This window comes from Neovison vison, chromosome 1 (genome assembly GCF_020171115.1).
Source record: "Neovison vison isolate M4711 chromosome 1, ASM_NN_V1, whole genome shotgun sequence".
Lineage (NCBI taxonomy): Eukaryota > Metazoa > Chordata > Mammalia > Carnivora > Mustelidae > Neogale > Neogale vison.
In genome coordinates, this window is record NC_058091.1 from 215,385,713 (window position 1) to 215,408,452 (window position 22,740).

General features: G+C 35.9%; 1 protein-coding gene across 2 annotated transcripts in view; it reads left to right on the forward strand.

Moving 5' to 3' along the window:
• CERT1 (ceramide transporter 1) overlaps positions 1–21,352 on the forward strand; it is a 109,364-nt gene extending 88,012 nt beyond the window's left edge. The window contains exons 10-18 of one of the 2 annotated variants that reach the window (XM_044266943.1): positions 183–275; positions 784–861; positions 8,494–8,589; positions 11,204–11,336; positions 12,297–12,367; positions 15,337–15,465; positions 16,008–16,137; positions 17,502–17,638; positions 21,285–21,352. In XM_044266943.1, the coding sequence (XP_044122878.1) occupies positions 183–275; positions 784–861; positions 8,494–8,589; positions 11,204–11,336; positions 12,297–12,367; positions 15,337–15,465; positions 16,008–16,137; positions 17,502–17,629 (858 nt within the window). In that variant the 3' untranslated portion in view covers positions 17,630–17,638; positions 21,285–21,352. The remainder of the gene's footprint in view (positions 1–182; positions 276–783; positions 862–8,493; positions 8,590–11,203; positions 11,337–12,296; positions 12,368–15,336; positions 15,466–16,007; positions 16,138–17,501; positions 17,639–21,284) is intronic. The other variant, XM_044266934.1, reaches the window with a different exon arrangement.
• Positions 21,353–22,740: the final 1,388 nt, after the last annotated feature.

A 22,740-nucleotide genomic window follows, 5' to 3' on the forward strand; every position in this document is an offset into this window, starting at 1 on the left:
ACATGAAGTAAAGGTCAGGTCATGGCAAGGCTTTTACATTCAGAGTATTTTTGTAATTCAAATATTTATAAGTACTAAAGTGTTCAGTAATTAAATGTTGGTAGTTTCAGATTATATTATCCATTCTTAAACTGCATAGTACACTTTAAAACCTTCCCACCTAACATTGTATGTTTTCTTAGTCACAGAGTGAAAAGGTCAGATTACACTGGCCTACATCCATGCCATCTGGAGATGCCTTTTCTTCTGTGGGGACTCATAGGTTTGTCCAAAAGGTAAGCTAATGTCATAGATTACTGAAAATATATATTGTTCTTCGTTATTGATGGAACTATCTTGTTGTAAAAGTTTTCCCTTTTCTTGAATTTAAGAATGAGATTTGTTTGGTATTGTATACTTTCTTCCATATACATCCTCCAAAACAGTTAGAAATCTTTTGAATATAATGTTCTTTCTTTTTTGTTTAATGGGAAAGGGGGGATGGGAGGATAGGGAATTGCTAGTCCAAAACAGTTAACCAGAAGTGGAGCCAGTTATGTTAAATCACTTTTTTCTTTGGGGTTAAGTGATATTATTTTGTATTATTGGAAGTACTGCATTCCTTTTAGAAAGATTTTGGAGCATAAACCATAATAGGTGCATTAAGTCAGCACTTGCTGCTGAGCTTGTTTCATATAGTGCTTTGTTCTTTCTTTCTTTATCTTGTGTTTGGAAGTTGGTACTGAATGCTCTGTTGTGCCTTTGTTCTGATTACTTGGTTTTTTCTTTGTCTGTCTCTGGTAGCCCTATAGTCGCTCTTCCTCCATGTCTTCCATTGATCTAGTCAGTGCCTCTGACGATGTTCACAGATTCAGCTCCCAGGTACTGTATGACTGTATAGAGTGGACTTGAGTCTGTCTCTGCTATATTTCAGCCTGCTTTCCCAATTCCTAGGTATCTTTTGGTTAGGCCACTGGTTTTGGCTTTGAATTTTTAAGTAGTAACAATAAGCATTAAAAAGGCCGTATCTACTAAATAGTTCCTCTGTCAGGCTTGCATGTGCCCTTTGTATCGTCTGCTGTGAATAGCTAGGAATTTTGCCATATAGGAGGTACTCCTGAACGATTTCAAACTGAATTGCAACAAGTAGAAGATACCTGGTTTTTAAATATCATGTAGTATCTCTTTCTTCAGACAGGATTCAGCAACTTTGATGAACATGGTTTACAGGATATGTTAGATTACAGCATAAAAGCAGGTTTTAGCAGCCCCCAGTTGTAATTTACAGTATCTCATAATTGAACAAAGAAGTATCTTTTTAAATATTTGTCTCATTACTCTTGTCATACTAAGCTCCATTTAACTGATTTTTGTTATGCAAATTACCCTTGGATATTATAAATTAATATTCCTGTTCAGATGCACCATTACATATTTAAGAATTTAAGACAGGAAGCTAGATGCTAACAGTCTCTGTCCTCACATAAGTCAAATTATTATCTAAAGAATGATTTTTAGTATCAGCATTAGTTTTTAAAATTTTTCAATCCTTTTATCTTTGCCATTCAGCTTTGTATCTTTATGGTGATTGAATTTTATTGCATTACATTATGTTACCTTACGATAGGAAGCTGAGCTCTTTAGTCAGAATGACTGAGTTTAAATCCTGCTTAGTTGCATGATCTTGGACAACATTTCTACTTCTGTGCTTTACTTCTGTGATTTAGCTAGGACTGTGATCTGACTAGAGCCTGGCATGTTGTAAATGCTAGATAAGTGAGCTTTTATTAGCTATTATATAGCTTTTTATTAGCTATTTTTATAATAATAACAATTTCTTTGAATAATCAATTTTCTACATTATTTTTTCTCTATCAGAGTACAGTTGAACAATGCAGGGTTGGGGCACCGACTCTTCCAGTCAAAAATCCACATAAAACTTTGACTCCCCCCCAGATTTAACCACTAATACTTAATAATAGCTTATAATAATATAAACAGTTGATTATAATACATTTTATATGTTATATGTATCATATACTATATTCTTACAGTAAGGTAACTTTGAGAAAAGAAAAGAAGAGTATTGTAAAGAAGAGAAAATACCTTTACAATACTGCTCTATATTTATTGGAACTAATCCATGTGTAGGTGGACCTGCACAGTTCAAACTCTTACGTTGTTCAGGGGTCAACTGTATTCCAGTAAATGTTTTTTAAAGTCATAATTTAGAACAGATTTCTTAGTTTACATATGAATAAAATTTACATTTGTTTTTTAAGTATGCAGTAAAGGTGAAAGTTAAGGTTAAGGCCCAAAATGTATTTTTTTTACTTTTGCTGCTTTTTTTCTCTTTGAACTTTTTTGAGAAAGAGATGTATCAGTTCTGCATCAGAAATCACCCAGAACCAAACTTATTCCAGTATTTCTTAATTTTGTTCATTTATGCAAGCTTTTTATAAGATTTTATTTATTTATTTGACAGACAGAGATCACAGGTAGGCAGAGAGGCAGGCAGAGAGAGGAAGGGAAACAGGTTCCCTGCTGAGCAAAGATCCGGATGTGGGGCTCGATCCCAGGACCCTGGGATCATGACCTGAGCTGAAGTCAGAGGCTTAACCCCTTGAGCCACCCAGGCGCCCATATGCAAGGTTTTTAAAAGCATATCATATTTGCAATAAATCAGTGACAAAACTAGGTAAATAATGGGATACTTTGGTTAATTCTGCTACACTCCACCTTGCATTAAAATAATAAAGTAACAGACTAAAGCCCATGAGTACTGGTGACCATTTTCCCTCAAATTATAGGAATACACAGGCTATAAATGAAAATGTAATGAGAGCAGCAAAAGAGTACAAGCCATAATAGATGCCTAAGAAATAAGGGTTCAGAATGCAGACTTTGGACCCAAGCTATAGAGCTTTAAAAGAGCTGAAATTCTTCAAATATAGATGAATATCTACACAGGTGCCCAGATTTTTACAAGATTTTGCCAAATTGTAGCATACTTTTTAATATTTTGTGTAACTCAGGTATATAAGTTGAGAAAGATAATTCTGGTGCGATTTTTTTCTAATATGTGATGCTCATGATAATTCAGATTCTGTTTTTAGCTATTAATTATTGTACTGTTTTATATGCCACATATATTTATATGCCAAAACTCTGCAGAGTTGCAGAAGAATGGCATTGAGTTCTTTAAATATTTATTGTTCTTGCTAAAACATTTGTTGTCATTAGCAACTTGGGCTCTAGCAGTTAATCTCTTTTCCCCCTTTATGTCCATAGTGATACTTTATTATTGTGGTAATTATGTATTTAACCCTTCCTGTGTTTATTGTACAATAATACATTCTAATTTAGCAGAACTAGAAAGTGGAGTAAATAAAATCAGCCACATACGGATAAATACACACACTTTAGTAATTGTTTTTTTCTACCAAAGTAGGCAGTTTCATATATACTATTTTGTAACCAGCTTTTTCTTTCTTTCTTTTTTTTTAATAATGAAACCCATTTTCCCATCAGTAAACATGGGTCTTCATCTCCTTGTCTGTTAATATGGATATACATATAGGACTTACCTACTTACCTAATATGGAATATTTAGTTTATTTTCAGTTTGTCTCCATTATAAATAAATATTATAAATAGTGCTGCAGGAGCATACTGATATATATACCATCCATATGTGTGGGGTTGTGTGTGTGTGTGTAATATATGTATGTATCTTTGTACACTTATCTAGTTATTTCCTTAGAATACATTCCTAGATGTGGAATTATTAAGACAGAAGCTTCTGAGGTCACACACTTCTGAGGTCTTTTTTATTCTTAATGCCAAACTGTTCATTAAAAAAGTTGAGCTAAGCAGAGAGCCCGATGTGGGCCCCAATCCCAGGACACTGGGACCATGACCTGAGCCAAGGGCAGAGGCTTTAACCCACTGACCTTCCAGGTGCCCCTAAAAAGTGGTATTTTTGCTTCTTGGGTTTTTGCATTTCTTTTTTTTTGTTTTGTTTTTGTTTTTAGATTTTATTTATTTATTTATTTATTCATTTGACAGAGAGAGAGAGATCACAAGTAGGCAGAGAGGCAGGCAGAGACAGAGGGGGAAGCAGGCTCCCTGCTGAGCAGAGAGCCTGGTGTGGGGCTGGATCCCAGGAACCCGAGATCATGACCTGAGCTGAAGGCACAACCCACTGAGCCACCCAGGTGCCCTGTCTTTTTGCATTTCTTTAGTGAATTGACTATTCATGTCCTGTACATTTTTCTTTTGGGTTAACAGTGCATTCTTAATTTGGTTTTTTTTTTTTTTTTAAGATTTTATTTATTTATTTGACAGATCACAAGTAGCAGAGAGGCAGGCAAAGAGAAGGAAGCAGGCTCCCTGCTGAGCAGAGATTCCTGATGTGGGCTCGATCCCAGGACCCTGAGATCATGACCTGAGCCAGAGGCAGAGGCTTAACCCACTGAGCCACCTAGGCGCCCCTTAATTTGTTATTAGTAAATTATTCCATCCCAACAAATCCCTCTGACTCTGTAACAATAAGCCTAGTTGTACTCCTTTCACATGAGGGAAAGGAGAGAAGAGAGAAGAGAGATCTCAGCAGTCTTTGAACCCGTCTAGACTTTTGTTCATTAGAATTTTTTCCTTATATATTTGTTTTATCATCAATAAAAATTTCTGTATTGGTAATGTTAGAAAAATCCAGTTAGCCTTCTAAAATGGCATACTGAGTGACTCAAATGGGTGGTAGAAGAAAAGGCTAGAATTGGTATGCCATCATCTCTTATTTTGAATGTGCTTTATCTCCATTTTTCATAGTTCATTTGTTAAAATGCTGTGTATGTCAGCTTATCATTTTCAACTCTAGGTCCAGAAAAATCAGGGCATGATTCCTGAAATTATGTGTAGTCTATTTAAAACTATTAAACCAGATGAAACCTTCCTTAGTTATTCTTTTTTTTTTTTTTAATATTTTATTTATTTATTTGAGAGAGAGAGAGATCACAAGTAGACAGAGAGGCAGGCAGAGAGAGAGAGAGAGGGAAGCAGGCTCCCTGCCGAGCAGAGAGCTCGATGTGGGACTCGATCCCAGGACCCTGAGATCATGACCTGAGCCGAAGGCAGCGGCTTAACCCACTGAGCCACCCAGGCGTCCCTGCCTTAGTTATTCTGATCCAGTCTTTTGTTTCTTAAAGTGACACCAGATGTTACTAGATATTGTTTCCTAGTGTATCAGATTTTGAGCCTACAAAAAAGTAAATTTGGCTTGTGTTTTATTCTTGTCATCCAACGCAATGGCCCCTTGTTTCCCAATTATTTGTGAAATGCAGTCATAACTGAAAACAATAAACAGAGCAGGTCATTACAGTAGATTCGAAAAGCCGGTGTGGTCACAAATGCCCAAGTCACTACCCCAATAGTAACACTTACTTCCTCACATTTTATTGTGGTGAACATGAAAATCATTAGAGTGAGATTTTACCTGCATCACCTCTCAGATTCTTAATCTCAGTGTTATTACTTCAAGGAAGATGCCATAATGGGTAAAGATACTGTGATGAAAGCTTTGCAGAGATGGTTACTATAGTAATTGGGTACTTCAGTTTCTTTAATTTCCTAGAAGCACAGCACAAATTCATCTTTTTTATTTCTTTGTTGAACTTACTGAAGCCCCTTAAGTCAGGGAAATACATCAGAGCAAAAGACTAAACAGTTTTCCATAGATGCAGTGGTAACTGTGGTAGTAATACCATTTTTTCATCTTTCTAAAAAAACAATGTTAAATGCGCTTACCGTACATTGTTTTAACCTATGTAAACAGCTTTCACTTTATATTTGTGGAATCTAGTTTCTTTGGGACCGAAACACAAAACTATCTTCTTATTATTGAAACATTTGAAATAACTTAGCAGGAATAATCTCCCAAACGAAAATACAATTACCTGCGTACTTAACAACAAAAGAGTTTAACACAGTACTAAATGTTTTTTTGAAACAGAACTCTTTGTTTTTTAACACAGTAAAATCCTTTACATAACAAGTGGTCTACTTAAAGTAGGTCTTATTTCTGGGGAGCATTTCTTTCTGCTTCTAATCTGGTAATAAATATTGGTGTTCTGAAGTCCTAGTGTCCCACTTACAAAGTACATATTCATATCTAAAAATTTTTTAAGATCTTAGGATCTAAAAAGGGTAAAAGTTTTTCGCAGACACACTGTGACACAGACCAATGAATCAAGCCAGTTCTACAGCAGTTGTTTTATTTATGTATACTAACTGGAGCTCTCTTTCTTCCCTCCTCTTTGGGAACTCAAGTATGTTTTATATGTCTTCATAACTTGGAAATCCTGTATTAGTTCTCCTTACTCTCTCAGAGCAGATTTCAAAATTAGAGAGGCACACAAATTTTTCCAGGCAGCCGCTGGAGTTATATTTTCTACTGAAGCCTTTATATAATCATGGAATATGGAGTGCCTAGCTGGCATGTGACTTGATCTAAGGGTCATGAGTTAAAGTCCTGTGTTGGGTGTAGAGATTATTTAAAAAAATAAATATTGTAAAAAAAAATTTTTTAAGTTTTTATATCATAGAATGTACTGTTTGTCACATTTTTAATTTTCTTTCAAACCTTTAGCTCAATACCATTCACATTGTTTTGAGGATTATGAATAAAGTTATAAAATGTTATGTTAGTGCTTTATTTAGTACTAAAATAATTGTAGAACCTCAGTATAAAATTTTTATCAATAACTTTTTTAAGATTATTACCAATTAGGGAGATACTTAAAGTCATAGCTACAAGCAGAAATGGATTTTGAAATATAAAAAACTTAATGTAGGAGAAGTACATATCACTGTTACATATTGATAACATCCTTCTGTGTAGAAAAATTTACCCCCAGAGTTAATAATTTTAGCAATTTTTTCCATAAACCATTACTGTATTTTACTTGAAAATATGTGTAAATCTGGTTCTAATTCTATATCCCTAATGAATGCAATAGATTTTATGTAAAATAAGTTGTCGAATTTAGGAATAAATTAAATGGAAGTATAATATATATATTTCCAATGCTTTCCTGCCTTTTCTGATGTATTTATTATATAAAACAAAATTATGAGTTAAAGGTTAGTAAATGGAATGTAGAAAAAGTGTCTCTGCATACATGATAAAGGAAGCAACTCCATAAACCATCTTTTTATCACTTCACTTCTATTTAAAAACATGTTTGAAACTAGTAGTGTTTACGAATAGCACTCACATGAAATCTTACCAATGAATCTGTGGATTCTTGGGAGTGTGAAATACTCAGTGTTTTTTGGTTTTGGTTTTGGGTTTGTTTTTGTTTTAAGATTTTATTTGTGGGGCGCCTGGGTGGCTCAGTGGGTTAAAGCCTCTGCCTTCAGCTCAGGTCATGATCCCAGGGTCCTGGGATCGAGCCCCACATGGGGCTCTCTGCTCGGCAGGGAGCCTGCTTCTCCGTCTCTCTCTGCCGGCCTCTCTGCCTACTTGTGATCTCTGTCAAATAAATAAATAAAATCTTTAAAAAAAAATGATTTTATTTGTTTATTTGACAGAGATCACAAGTAGGCAGAGAGGCCCACAGAGAGAGAGAGGAGGAAGCAGGTACTCCACTGAGCAGGGAACCCAATGCGAGACTCGATCCCAGGACCCTGAGATCATAACCTGAGCCGAAGGCAGAGGTTTTAACCCACTGAGCCACCCAGGCACCCGAAATACTCAGTTTTATTTGCTTATATAAAATGTGTAGGAGTAATTTGTGATAGTTAAAAGCATAGGTTTTATTTAAATTTCACTAAAAAGACTAGCTAGTAATTTAAAGACATTAAAAGGTGATTATTTGTAAATGTTTGCAGATGTGCATATTTGCATTTTCCCTAAAAGAATGTAAAACAGTGAAATTAGAGTCAAATAAATGGGGGATAGGTTAATTTTTTTAATGTGGCTTATATTGTTGGTAGAAGCAAAATTTATCAGTGAAGCAATGAAAGTTTTGTTATCCTTTTAATAGGGAAATCTTGCCATATAACATTCTATTATCTTTGTAGTCTTAAACATAGAAGCATTGGACTAGAACAACTTGTGTCCCTTTTACCCTTAGTGTCACATGATTTTATGTTTTAAGACATTATCTCCGTAAAGAAGCATTTTATGGTTAAGGAAGGATTTTTTTTTTCCCCCCAGAAAAATGCTTATTTTGCTCACTTTATATAAGCACATTAGACCAATATATGTTATTTGAGTGAAGCATCTTCTTTCTCTTGGTTTCTGCCCCCTGTCATTAACCTGGGTATGATACCTAGAATGTGGACTAAACCCTTCAGCACTGTATAAAATCTACTAACCTTTGTGCATTTGGTTGCTCCGCTTTCTAAGAACATTTCTGAACTGAAACAAACTGAATATCATTCTGTTTAAGATATTATGCCATGGCTATTCATTGGATATGGATTCTTAATGGCTTACTTTTTCTTTCCAAGGTTGAAGAGATGGTGCAAAACCACATGACTTACTCATTACAGGATGTAGGTGGAGATGCTAATTGGCAGTTGGTTGTAGAAGAAGGAGAAATGAAGGTAATTCCCAGTAAAATGTTATAGGTTGCTAAGTGCAGCTCTGTTAAGGTCATATTATCATTACTAACCATTGTTGTGAATGAATTTTAAAATTCCTTTTAAACAGATTACTACATATGTTCAAAGAAACACCAGATACTAGGTCACAAAATGTACTTTGGCTTTTACACAGTCTCTTTAGGATCACAGTAAAAATCTATGTACAAACTGTCCTGTTTTACCTGGGCCATGGAGAAAATAAAATTTGGGTGTTTACATATGAATAAGTCATAATTAGTTGCTGGGTATTTAGATATTTCTCTTTATTGTTTAATATACTAAATATTGTACCCAGATGTCACTTTGTTGCCCTTTTTTCCTGTCCCTCACTTGTCCTTTCTCTCATTGCATCCTCTTTGAATATTTGGAGATGGGTCTGCTAATCTTATTCACATCCTTAAACAGAAGAGACAAAGAGCAAAGAATAAGTTTTATAGATGGATTCAAAACAACAGCTGCATTGAGTTTTGGAATACTTATGCCCAAGGCACTATGCTAAAGATAAAGAGATATTTAACAAGACTTTTTCCAAGCTGAAACTTTTGTTGGGGAAGGAGGATATTGACATTATTTTTTTCTATCTGATAATGTATCGAATGAAGATGAGTAGTGAAGAAAATTGGAAAAGAAAGATCTCTTGTGATTTGAAACAGATTGTTTTATACTGAGGAGAAACATTTGAACTATGTCTGGAAATGGAAGCAAGATTGTGACAAAGGTGATGCAAGCGTATTTTAGATTAAAATATATATATATATACAAGTGTGTGTGTGTGTGTATATATATATATATATACACACACACAAACAAGCGAAAACTTGAAAGCAAATTTCTTATTCAGGAGTTTTGCGTAGACAGTGTTGACCAGAATTATTCTAGCAGGCAAGATACAAATCAGATGTTGGAATGTCTTTTCTTCCTGAATAGGGGACTAATTAAGAAATATGAAGAAACAGCAGATGAAATATCAGAATGTTAGCTATAAATCTAATAAGTCAGTTGGAGAATATAGCTTTAGATCAGCAGCCACAAGGTCTTGCTAATGTGTTACCTGAGAATTAAAACAGTGTTTCTGTCATAGCTAGATAATCAATCACAGGCCCTTCCCACAAGAGTAGGCCCCAGAAGAAAACCAGGACACAAGCTCTCTGTAGAAAAAGGGGTGAGCCAGGCCTCTAAGTCCTTATATACTCAACATTCAGATAAGTCATTGTTGCCCCCCTAGGGAAGGGAAAGTGAGGGGGATAAAGAGAAACCAGGAGTGACAGTCTAGATGAAGTCCCTCTGTGTGGAATGAGAAATAGAGAGTAAGTGTTCCTACAGCCCACAACCTAACAGAGAGAGGGCTTGGGTTATGGATAGTATAAAATAGTCCACCAAGGAGAATAGTCTGTTGTCTGTAGCAGTAAGTTAGCCACTGCGTGCAAAGTAACATTTTAGGATTGGGCTGATAAGGAAGAAACTAAGAGAATCAAGTACATGGGGATGAAGGCCTACCTAAAAAAAGTAGTCATTAATATAAAAGTCAGGCTGTGAGATGTCTTATAGAAGGTTAATGATGGATGAACTTAAGAGCTATGTGAAGTGTGAGGAGGAGTTAAAAGTCTAAAGTTTCCAACTTGGGTGACTGGGAGGATAGCCGTCCACATAACATGAATATAAGCATGTAGGGAAAAGTAGTTTGGTGAGAAAGATTTTAATAGATTTTTAAGAGCTGTATGTGAAACGTGCTAACAATTTCTGGAACCATAAAGCACTCCATAAACTCAGAGCTGGTTCTTCCTACAGTAACATGATTATTCATTTCTGAAAAGAACTTAATGCAAAACTTCCTAAAGTAGAAACCTATAATTTTTGAGATAATTAATTTTACTTAGCACTTTAGGTATACAGCTTTGGTATTTAAAGGAAAATAGCATAGGGATGCTGGGAGGCTCAGTTGGTTAAGCCTCCAACTCTTGATTTCAGCTCAGGTCATGTTCTCAGGGTCATGAGATCAAGCCCTGTGTTGGGCTCTACTTTGGAAGTGGAGCCTGCTTAAAATTCTCCTCTCCCTCGCCCTCTGCCCTTCCCTCCACTCACATGCTTGCTCGCTCTCTCTTTCTCTCTGTCTCTAAAAAAATAAAAAATAAAAAGCAAGATAGCATAGATCTTCATGCCATTTTAGCTTTGAGTCATTGATTCAACAAATAATTGAGAGCCTGCTGCTGTGTTTCAGATACTACTCTAGATGCGGGGTATGTAGCATTGAATAAAACTGCCTTAAATCAGTATCCTTAAGGAGATGATGTTTAAGCAGGTTTAATTTAACAACTCTTGTAATTAGGTGTTCATTGAATATGTATGTTTTTCATAGTTGAAGTTTACCCCAGATCTATAGCTTTAAGTATTTTTTATGTGTTGTCAATAATTTGAGATTTTATATTTTCTTTTAGCAGAATGTTTATGTTCCTTAAATAGATTTTCATAAATGAAATTCCTAAAAAGCAGCAAAATTTAAATCTTGCTTCCAAGTTTGTACTTTAGGAGTTTGATTTTTACTTTTTAAACAGGTTTTTAAATATATCCTCTTTAGGTATATCGAAGGGAAGTAGAAGAAAATGGGATTGTTCTGGATCCTTTGAAAGCTACCCATGCAGTGAAAGGTGTTACAGGACATGAGGTCTGCAATTACTTCTGGAATGTTGATGTTCGCAATGATTGGGAAAGTAAGCTGCCATTATTAATATACCTTAATATAATTTTTATTTTGAATTTATTTTGAATATAATGTTAAATACAATTCAGTGTTTTGCATCTCACCTACAGTTTACAAAGTCAGTGTAGAAAATACCTGGAAAATCTGGTAATAGCTTGTACTTACTTTTTTTTAACTTAATTTAAATAGAGCTTTACAGTGAAATAGAGCTCGTACAGTGTTACAAAATGCTTCTGACTATATTACAGCATTTGATTCAGTACTTCAATAAACCTGCATGTTAGATAGATAAAAAAGTAAAATTCAGATAGGTTAAGTGACTTGACAGAAGCCACAGACTCTAATTAGTAGAAAGGCCAGGACTAATATTAAAGATTTCTGCTTTATCATCTACTTTCCCAGTCTGTTTTGTTTCCTTGGTAAACCCTAGACAAGTCCTGCTGTGATCTGTTTAGAGTTATTCTTGTGTGGTGTGTGTGTGTGTGTACATGTGTGCATGTGTGTGCGCGTGCGCACACGTGCATGTGTGTGTGATCCTCTTAGGAACAAAATTTCATAGATACAGATAGTTGTGAACATCATAAGATGTTTATCAGTGACAGTTTGATGTTGTTTTTTCACAAATGTAGTCACCTAAGCCTTTATAGAACAGTTTATTCAGCTTCAATAAATTAGAGATTCCAAGAAATGGTCATAGTATTAGATAGGAACTTATGTCTGAGTAATGCAGTGTGATTAGAATTGCTTTCTTGTTGTGGAAGCTAGATACGGGGCCAAAAGAAATGAGATTTCCTTGTGATCACGTCTCATGGCCACTGTCTATAGCCCTAATATGAAGTATTAGCTACTTTCCCTTTGGGCTTAGCCAAGATAGGGCAGAATCCTGCCCGTGTTATCACAGTGTTCATTAGTATAACTGAAGTTAATCACATTTTAGGAAGAGGCTACTAATATTTTCTCTTCATTTCAGCAACTATAGAAAACTTCCATGTGGTGGAGACATTAGCTGATAATGCAATCATCATTTATCAAACGCATAAGGTAAAGATTTCTTCATCCCAAAAGGATTTCACTGTAGTTTAAACTGAGACGTAGAAATTCTCTAAAGTAAAATTTGGCAAGAAATTAAATGTCATAAAAGATCTCAAGACTTTATTAATGGTGCATGAGTGCCACATATTTGATAGGATATCAACTCCTTTAAAGCAGAACCTGGTTCAAGAAACTGGAAAATGTCCAGGAACAGTGTGTTTGATAAAGATCTCCAGTAAGTTATGTGCACTTAAAGTTTAGAGAATACTGAAATCCTGTTAAATGTTTTTGTAGCATCTAGTCTTTATAGGAGATGAGTGATTGTTACCAAATACAAAAGTGAATCATAGTTTCCTGTGACCATAGTAATGACGGGAATGAAAAGTATATTACTGATATCTGTTAAGACTGATAGATATGAAAGTCATATAAGTGGATTATCTGAAAGCAAGTGAAAATTGCTAAATGTAACTATTAAGGAGTTGGTCATATACCAAGAGCATACAAAAACATTGTCATTTAAATTGATTCACTTTCATTTTACTTTTACTTCATCCCTTCCTCTGCTATTCTAGATATTTAAAAGAGAAGAATTAATATTTCTCTTACCTTATTCTGCTCTGTTCCCTGAAAATTGCCAAATATGTTGTGTAAAGAACAGTAAACGGGGTGATATGTGGGAGGATGGGCAGAATAAATGAAGGGAATTAAGAGGTACAAACTTCCAGTTATAAAATAAGTCACAGAAATGAAAAGTACAGCATAGGGAATGTAGTCAGTAATATTGTAGTAAGGTTACAGTAACAAATGGTGACTACACTTATTGTAGTGAGCACTGAGTAATGTATAAAATTGTCCAATAAATACGTTGTACACCTGAAACTAATATAACACAAGTTTTTGTTTTTTTTTTTAAAGATTTTATTTATTTATTTATTTGTCAGAGAAAGAGCGCGAGCGAGAGCGAGCACAGGCAGACAGAGTGGCAGGCAGAGTCAGAGGGAGAAGCAGGCTCCCTGTGGAGCAAGGAGCCCGATATGGGACTTGATCCCAGGACGCTGGGATCATGACCTGAGCTGAAGGCAGCTGCTTAACCAACTGAGCCACCCAGGCGTCCCTAATATAACATAAGTTTTAAAAAGGAAAATAATAAAAAGGATCTGTGATTTTGGAAGGATCCATCCAACATAATATAATATGTTACATAAGAAATACAGTACTTCAGTAGGTTCTTCATTTTTCTCTTCTTTAAATGACTTTTTAATTGACCTGAATATATGACAATATTATGAATTATGTATTTCCTGAACTCAGTTTTGTCATATGAGGCATCTTGTATGTACTGATTTTGAGCTAGGCTTGATTTTACATGGTATCTGATCAAGAAATGTGTAAAAAATACATTATAGGTCAACTTTGCTTCAGTTAAAAAAGAAGTGTGTAAGAAGATTCTCCTTCAGCATACACATTTGGGGAGTCTAAGGGAAACTTAAAATTCAGTAAATGTTAAAAATACCGATTAATTGTCTTATAATTTGGAATGCATAGGAAGAGTAAGAAGAACCTTACAATCTGAAGATAATTGATCTTGGAAAACAGTCTGCTTGAAAACATTTCACTTCATAAATTGGAGATGGAGGGAAGGATTTATATAGGTTGTATTACGATCACTTTTTGAAAAATAAAGCCAAAAACTATTAAAATAATGTCTCTTAAATGTAATAAAATTTAAGCGAGAGTTGTGTTTGAATAAACAAATTGTCCTCTCATAATTTTTTTCAACAAAATTCAGTAATGCTTATAACTTTCCCTTTAAATTTAGCTTCTTTTGTAATCTGATCTTAAAGAGGGCTGCTTCTCTCTAATATTTAAGTCATTCTCATTCTTTAAATTTTCATCTTGTTGTCATCCTTGCGGATTTGCAGTCATTAGTTCTAACACAGCCAAAATTGCCTTTATTATTGGCTTCACATAGATTTGCTCAGCACTGCTTTCATCTATTTTTCAAATTTAGCATCTTTAAAAACATGAACCATTTCACTTTCCAAGTGATTTGTGTTGTATTGACACTGTTATTGGCTATTTATTATACTACAATTAGGACAGGCATTGCACATATTTTCTCTTTTTTAAAAGTACATAGTCTCAGTTTTCAGAGACCTCACTTCCATATCATTCCAGCATGGTAAATTTCCTTGCATACCATAAAGCTGAAAGATTCAATCTAATTGATTTGGTGTTCTTCGGATGTCATTATGCTATCAAAGGAGCAGTCTTCTTACACTGAAACCTTAGTTTTTAAGTGTCATGGCACTTCAAATGGAGGTTTCATACTGTACTTAGAAGCAGAACATTACCAGGAACTTGGGGAAGGGATTAATGGGGAATTAATTGCTGAGTACAGAGTTTCTGTTCGAGGTGATAAAAAATTTTGGAAATGGTGGTGATGTTTACATAGTATTATGAATATAATGTCACTAAATTGTACACTTTAAAATGCTTTAATGGCAAAAGTTTTTGTTACGTAAAACCAGTTTTTTAAAAAATGGATTATTCCTTTGATGTTATTATTCTGCAAAGTCATTAATTCATTGTTCATAGTTAATCCTTTGCTGGGTACTTTCAGATGCTTTCCATTTAAAATTTGACAGTTTTTTTTTTTAAGATTTTATTTATTTATTTGACAGAGAGAGATTACAAGTAGACAGAGAGGCAGGTAGAGAGAGAGAAGGAGGAGGAAGCAGGCTCCCTGCTGAGCAGAGAGCCCGATGCGGGACTCGATCCCAGGACCCTGAGATCATGACCTGAGCCAAAGGCAGCGGCTTAACCCACTGAGCCACCCAGGCGCCCAAATTTGGCAGATTTTTACCTTTGCCTAAGATATTCATTGGTTTTATGTTTGCTTCTCCGGTAGTTCCATGTTACTTATGAATTTAAAAGTAGTTTATATTTTCAAAAGATTTTTACTTCTTTCACAGAGAGTTTGGCCTGCTTCTCAGCGAGATGTATTATATCTTTCTGCCATTCGAAAGATACCAGCCTTGACTGAAAATGACCCTGAAACCTGGATTGTGTGTAATTTTTCTGTGGACCACGACAGTGCTCCTGTAAGTACACTTATGTATATGTATATAGTTGTACAGTATGAAGCTAAACGTACAGCGTAGAACAAGAGTGATAAACACATATGACACACACAGATACTTGCTAACATTTCTTAGATTTTCTTTTATGTTGGAAAGTATAGCCTATGTGTTACCCGAGGGCAGCAGTCATGGCTGTGAATACCAGGGCTGTGTTCCTTTCCTCCTGAGGTTAGAGACCGAGCAGAATGGTTAGAGGAAACAGAACAGAATGGGTAGATAATGGAAGGCTGCTTTCCACAGTTCCTTCTCAAGCTGTGATCAACTGCTACCAAATCCTCTGTGGTTTCTATCTTGGTTTAGGTCCATCTGCTTCTTAAGAGGAGGGAAAATCATTCTTGATGTCCTAGCAGCTTGGCATGTGTTATTTATTGGTCCTTATAAGATTTGTTGGAAATGTTGATGAGCTGTGGTTTTGGATAACCTAATGTACTATTAGACCAATAGGGATTATGAAATGGGCATCTACTACACTGATATTTCATTTCTGTTATTTGTTTTGGCAGCTAAACAATCGATGTGTCCGTGCCAAAATAAATATTGCTATGATTTGTCAAACGTTGGTAAGCCCACCAGAGGGAAACCAGGAGATCAGCAGGGACAACATTCTATGCAAGATTACATATGTAGCTAATGGTATGTATTTGGGGTTTGTTTTGGTACTTGGTCATACAGACTTTCTTTCTTTCTTTTCTTTTTTAAACTATTATTTTTAGTAATCTCTATACCCAACATGGGCTCAAACTCACAACCCCAAGATCATAAGTCACATGCTTTTCTAGCAGAGCCAGCCAGGTACCCCTAGATTTTCTTACTATGATCTAAATGCCTTTTTAGGTTTTTTTTATCATTTACATTAGTGATTTTTTTTTTTAAGATTTTATTTATTTATTTGACAGAGATCACAAGTAAGCAGAGAGACAGGCAGAGAAAGAGGAAGGGAAGCGGGCTCCTGGCCAAGCAGAGAGCCCGATGCGGGGCTCAATCCCAGGACCCTGGGATCATGACCTGAGCCAAAGGCAGAGGCTTTCACCCATTGAGCCTCCCAGGCGCCCCTACATTAGTGATTTTTAATGTGGAGAGATGTGTATCAAAATTATCCGGAAACTCGGGCGCCTGGGTGGCTCAGTGGGTTAAGCCGCTGCCTTCGGCTCAGGTCATGATCTCAGGGTCCTGGGATCGAGTCCCACATCGGGCTCTCTGCCCAGCGGGGAGCCTGCTTCCCTCTCCCTCTCTCTGCCTGCCTCTCCATCTACTTGTGATTTCTCTCTGTCAAATAAATACATAAAATCTTTAAAAAAAAAAAAAAAATTATCCGGAAACTCTAAAAATACCCATGTCCGAATTTCACCCCAGAACTACTCTATCAGAATTTCTGAGGCTGGGGCTTGATAGGAAAATTTTAATACTTCATTTCTAGATCACTTTCCCATATGCTTGGCTTTGAGCCATTTTACTATTATCTTTGTCTAATAAAATATAATTAGGAGCATAAGCAATAATGATAAAGAAAAGTAACAGTTCTTTTTCTCATTGTTAGGCTGTTTTGTTTTCTGAAGCATCGCCTGCTTTAAGTTTCTTACTTCATCCATTTCCCACCTGAGGAGTCATTGGAATCCCTCTAATCAAATCCTCAAATCTTCTTTATTCAGGGACATAACTGCTACTACATTTAAAGATATAGTTATGCCTGAGTGAGGTATTATTTGATTATAGTAGAGTTTGACAAATCTGACATAACCTAAGATGTTGCTGTATTAATATTTACATATAATTTAGGGAGGCAGGAACATTTTAGACAGGTAATAAACACTTTCTTATTTGCTGTGTGTTCTTGTGTGGTGGTTAGCATGAAGGAATTAATGGTCAGGTCAGGACTTTAAGAGATAATAACTATTCCAACGTGAGAAATTTTTTAAAAGCAAAGGAATAAAATGAGTGCTTCGCGTACATTTGAAGAATTGTATCTTAACAGGTTTTAATTTTCCTTTATCTTGCAGTGAACCCTGGAGGATGGGCACCAGCCTCAGTGTTAAGGGCAGTGGCAAAACGAGAGTATCCAAAGTTTCTAAAACGTTTTACTTCTTACGTCCAAGAAAAAACTGCAGGAAAACCCATTTTGTTCTAGTATTAACAGGTACTGGAAGACAACGTATCCCTTTTTAAAAACTTTAACTACTCTGACCTTGCAGATACTATAATTTAGTTAATTGTTGGAAGTAGTTTCTACGTTTTATGATGTTCCCAGACGGAGTTGTAGTTGTAGTTTTTAGCCATTAAAATGTGGTTTTTTTCTGCTTATGTTAGATACTATCTGCTTATGCAGAGAGATTTTAACATTATGGAGCAATAGAATTCCAGAAAGACAAATTCCCCATATTTTTCCCTTTCCAGAAATTACTTTGGTTTTGTTGTTTATTCTCCCATATTTTTGTATGTATGTATGTTGTGAGTGACATATATTATTATTTTTTAAACATGGCTTTATTCTACACTTAGGGTTTTTGCAGCATGCTTTTTCTACCTAACAATATATCTTGACTGTTGTTGCCATATAAAGATATAAGATATACAAAACGATCTCTCATTCCTTTAACATCTCTTATATGAATGTTGCAGAATTTGTTAGCTAGTCCCACCTTAATGTCTGGATTGATTGGTTCCATATTTTGATTGCCAGATAGTGCTGCACTGAATGTCTTTGGACAAAGAGCTGGAATGTTTAAATTTTTTAAATAAAGATTTTATTTATTTATTTATTTGGGGGAGAGAGAGAGAGAGCATGCACACAAGCAAGGGGAAGAGAGAGGGGAAGAAGCAGATTCCCCACTGAGCAGGAAGGGAGCCCAATGTGGGGCTCCATTCCAGGACCCTGAGATCATGACCTGAGCCGAAGGCAGACGCTTAACCAACTGAGCCACCCAGGCACCCAGAATCTTTAATTTTTTTTTTTTTAAGATTTTATCTATTTATTTGACAGAGATCACAAGTAGGTAGAGAGGCAGGCATAGAGAGAAGGAGAAGCAGGCTCTCTGTGGAGCAGAGAGCCCGATGTGGGGCTCGATTCCAGGACCTTGGGATCATGACCTGAGCCAAAGGCAGAGGCTTAACCCACTGAGCCACCCAGGCGCCCCAGAATCTTTAATTATTTTTTTAAAGAAATGATATGTTAACATGGTTCAGAGTCTGAAAAGATAAACATTGAAATGTTCCCTACTCATCCAGTTTTGCCCTCCCTCCAGCCCCAAACGAAGGAGTGTAACTGCTGTTACTAGTTTCTTATGTATCTTTCCAGAGAATTTTTTTGTGCCTGAACAAATACACATGTATTCCTCCCTCACACACTTTTTTTATTGTTGTTCAGGAAAACACCCTGTTTTGCAACTTGTTTTTGCACTTGCTTTACTTTAAAGGACTTTGTATAACAGTATGGACCTCCGTCATTTTTTGCAGCTGTACAGTATCTCATCATACAGATGCACATAATTTATCTAACCAGTCCTCCATTGCTAGACACTGAAATTTTTTCTAGTTTTGGGTGGAATGATATTATAATTACATCCACTTGCAAGTTGATATTGGGATAAATTACTAGATATGACACTGCCAGCACTTCTAGGGGGCTTGTGCATTTTTAATTTAGGTATTGCTCCTATAGAGGTCGTATTAACTCACCATCTCACCAGCAGTTGCATATTGGAGTGCCTCTTTCCCCCCTCTCAGACAATGTATGAAATAGAACTTGGCTTGTTCCCACCTCGATCGGTTAAAAAATACTCTCTGGGTGTAGTTTATATTGTATTTCTCTTACTATGAATAGTTTGAACATTTCTTGGTCCATTTGAGAGCAATTCATATAATTCTATTGCTATGAACTCTCAGTATGTGTTAACACTTAAATTTTTGATAGAGATTACCAAAGTATAATTCATTAGCCACAAGTATATATGAATGTCCTCTCATTCTCACCTATATTGAATATTAAATTATTGACTGAGAAATGTATATTCTGAGTCACTTTCTTTAGATAAAAATAATACGTTCAATAATTATATAATGACTGATATTTTTAACTAATTCTGGTTTCTGGTGCTGTTTATATTATGCCTTTCTTTAAAAAAATAAATAAATAAAACAAAAAACCCTCAAAGGCTTAATTTATTGTCAGATACTAACACAAGAGCTTTTTCAGTGATGTCACAGATCCTTAGCATTTCCCAGGAAAAAGCTTACCTGAAAATGTTAAACAGATTCTGGTCTTATCTGAATGGTTAGGGTTTTGGGGATACAGCTCAACCTTTGAGAGACTCTTATCTTCAAGCATAAGTGAACTGCATAAATGTTCTGGCTATTTTTAGAATAACCTGTACTTTAGAATTGTTATGGCTAGATCTGGACACGAAGTTTGCTGATTTTGTTTCTGCACTGCTATATCAAAGAAAGCAGAAACCTGATGCCACGTGATGGCAATAGGCTTGTCACCTGACTTATTAGCTGGATTGTCTCTCCCCACAGCCTTAGGATGTCTGAAGAATGCTGTTGGCTGTAATCAAGACCAAGTGTGCAGCTGTAATCTGCTTTCTCTCTTCTTCACCTCTATCCTGAGCCTTGCTAATAAGTGGGGCAGAAAATACAATTAGGGATTAAGCAAAAGAAATCAAAATACAGTTCTATATAGAACATGCTCTCAACTGTGTTTGAAAAGAATAATTTTTCTTCAGCATTTGAAAAAATATGCTAATATTATTAACAGTATTTGCTTCAGAACTGTTGGATTTGGGGCATTGTCTTATTGAGTATGTGTGTGTATTGTCTGTGTGTGCACACGCATGCATATGGACACAGGACCTGGAGGGGAAGGGATTGAAATACATCTCAGAGGAAGGAGGAAGCGTTGTTTATGGGCATACGTGAGTGTATATAAAGACAGACCTGAAAACATTCACTGGCCAAAAGTTAGCTCTAGCCTGGAGTCCAGTTGAGCTTCTTTCTGACAAAAAAACAAATTCAAACCTTAACACATGGTGAAAAGTCTTTGTTTGCCTCTAGTAATATTTGTTTCATAGTGTTTGGAATGATGTATTCCAATGAAATGGATTCTACCCAGGCGCCCCTCATAGTCAGAACTCTTAAACTCCTGTGATGATGTCTGAATATGTTTGATAAAGATAAGACAGACCTCTTTCCCAGAGTTTAAATAAAACTCGTAAATTCTTGATAAATGGTATTGTATAGCATAATTTTTATTGAAGACTAAGAAGAAGGAAATGCTGGTTTGGGGAGTACAAATCCAGAGACTTCTGATTGGTCCCCCCCTTTTTAAAAGATTTTATCTATTTATTTGACCGAGACTGACAGAGGGAACACAAGCAGGGGTAGTGGGAGAGGGAGAAGCAGGCTCCCCACTGAGCCAGGGAGCCCAAAGCGGGGCTCAATCCCAGAACCCTGGGATCATGACCTGAGCCAAATGCAGACGCCCAACGACTGAGTCACCCAGGCACCCCATCCCTCTTTGCCTATTTTTCTATGGCATATTTCCTTTTTTCCCCCTAGCTTTCAAAACATTCCTTAGGGCCTTCTCTTCCTTGCTGGTGAGATATGTTTCAAATATATAAGGTTAATAATTTTATATTTTTTTAAAGATGAAAATCTTTAAAGCATGAATTTCTAATAGAGTTCTATGCATTCCATAATTCAGACGGTAGGAGGAACCTTTTTGGGTAGTCTTGCAGCTGTTAGTAATAATATATTGCTTAATTTTTTACTTATTTTCTTTCCTGCAGTGACTGAAGCAAGGCTGTGTGACATTCCATGTTGGAGGAAAAAATAAATTGAATGCTCTAAGCTGGAACATAGGATCTGTAGCCTTGTCTGTGGCCCAACACCCTGGCCTTGTATACAAAAATGAAGAAATATTGCAATAGCAAAGGTGAACATCTAACACTAGCTGTCTCCTGCTAGATCTCCTCGCTCAGCATATAACTATAAATACATGTAAAATTACATGTATATGGCTATATTTTTATTTGCTTGCTCCTAGAAGAGAAAAAAAAATCGACTTTGAATCACAACTAGGAATTGATGCTTTAATTTTTGGAAACTTTTTCAGAATTTTTAATTTACTATGGTCCGGCCTAAGATCCTCATTTGTATCAGGTTTCGTGCACAAAAGAAAAGCACAAAAGTTAAATGCACATGGGGCATGTGCTTTCTGTGCACCAAATATCTGGATGGGGCTCTTTTTTCAGGCCTACGGTTAAATCTGTGTTCAGAATTTTTTGACTTTTTTGCTTTGTATAATCATAGAATTCATTGCTGCTGATTTCTATAATGATTCATGTTGTTATGTAAAGTGTCTCTTAATAACTGAGGGCTGTCAATAACCTGTGATTTTGCCTTTTCTATAGTCTTACTCCTATGAAGAACCTTGGTTCTGATGGAGAAAGAGTGAAAAGCTTTATTTTTTTCTGCCAGGTATCTTTATATTTCCATTATATTTTTAGTTGTGTTCTGTGTGCTACAGATTTTTTTCAGTTTGTTTACAAACACAGTTTGGTAATTCCTCAATTGGTTCTGCCTGCCTCCAAACAGAAACATTACAGACCTTGTGGGTATAAACTACTTTCTGGTACAATGGTAAGGATAAAACAAGCTCATGTTTTCTTGAAATTTGTAAGAAGATATACGGTATTTCTTGTAAAGGTAAATCAGGCTGTCTGGGTTGTATTTGGGTCCGTTTAAAGGCAATGTTGGAAGATACGTGTAGAAAACGTGAGCAGGCTCCTGTTTGCCTCTTGCTCAGAATTTTCAGTGGAGCAGTAAAGGATTCCATGTGATTCAAACTGAAATTCTTCCCTTAGTTGCTGTAAGAACTTAAATGTAAAATACCTTCTTTAGTTTTAGGCCTCTGTGAAAAACCTTGAAGCATGGAGTTGAGGCAAGGAATGGTACTCACTGAAGTAGAAATGACTGCCCACTTCAAAATCTTCATTGTGTTTTTACACAAATGTGCTTACATATGTCAGAGGCATTTTGTACATGCTTTGCTGACTTGTTCATCTCTGTAGAAACACAGAAATCAGACCCATTTTGTAAAGCAGAAAGTCATGTCGCTTAGAACATGTCCTGTATATATTTCATACATGGTAATGGAGTCTTAATGATGAATGCAAGATGATAATTTAATGATGGGATTAGTCTGATCACTTAATATGCACAATCCTGGAAGTGAATTACTTG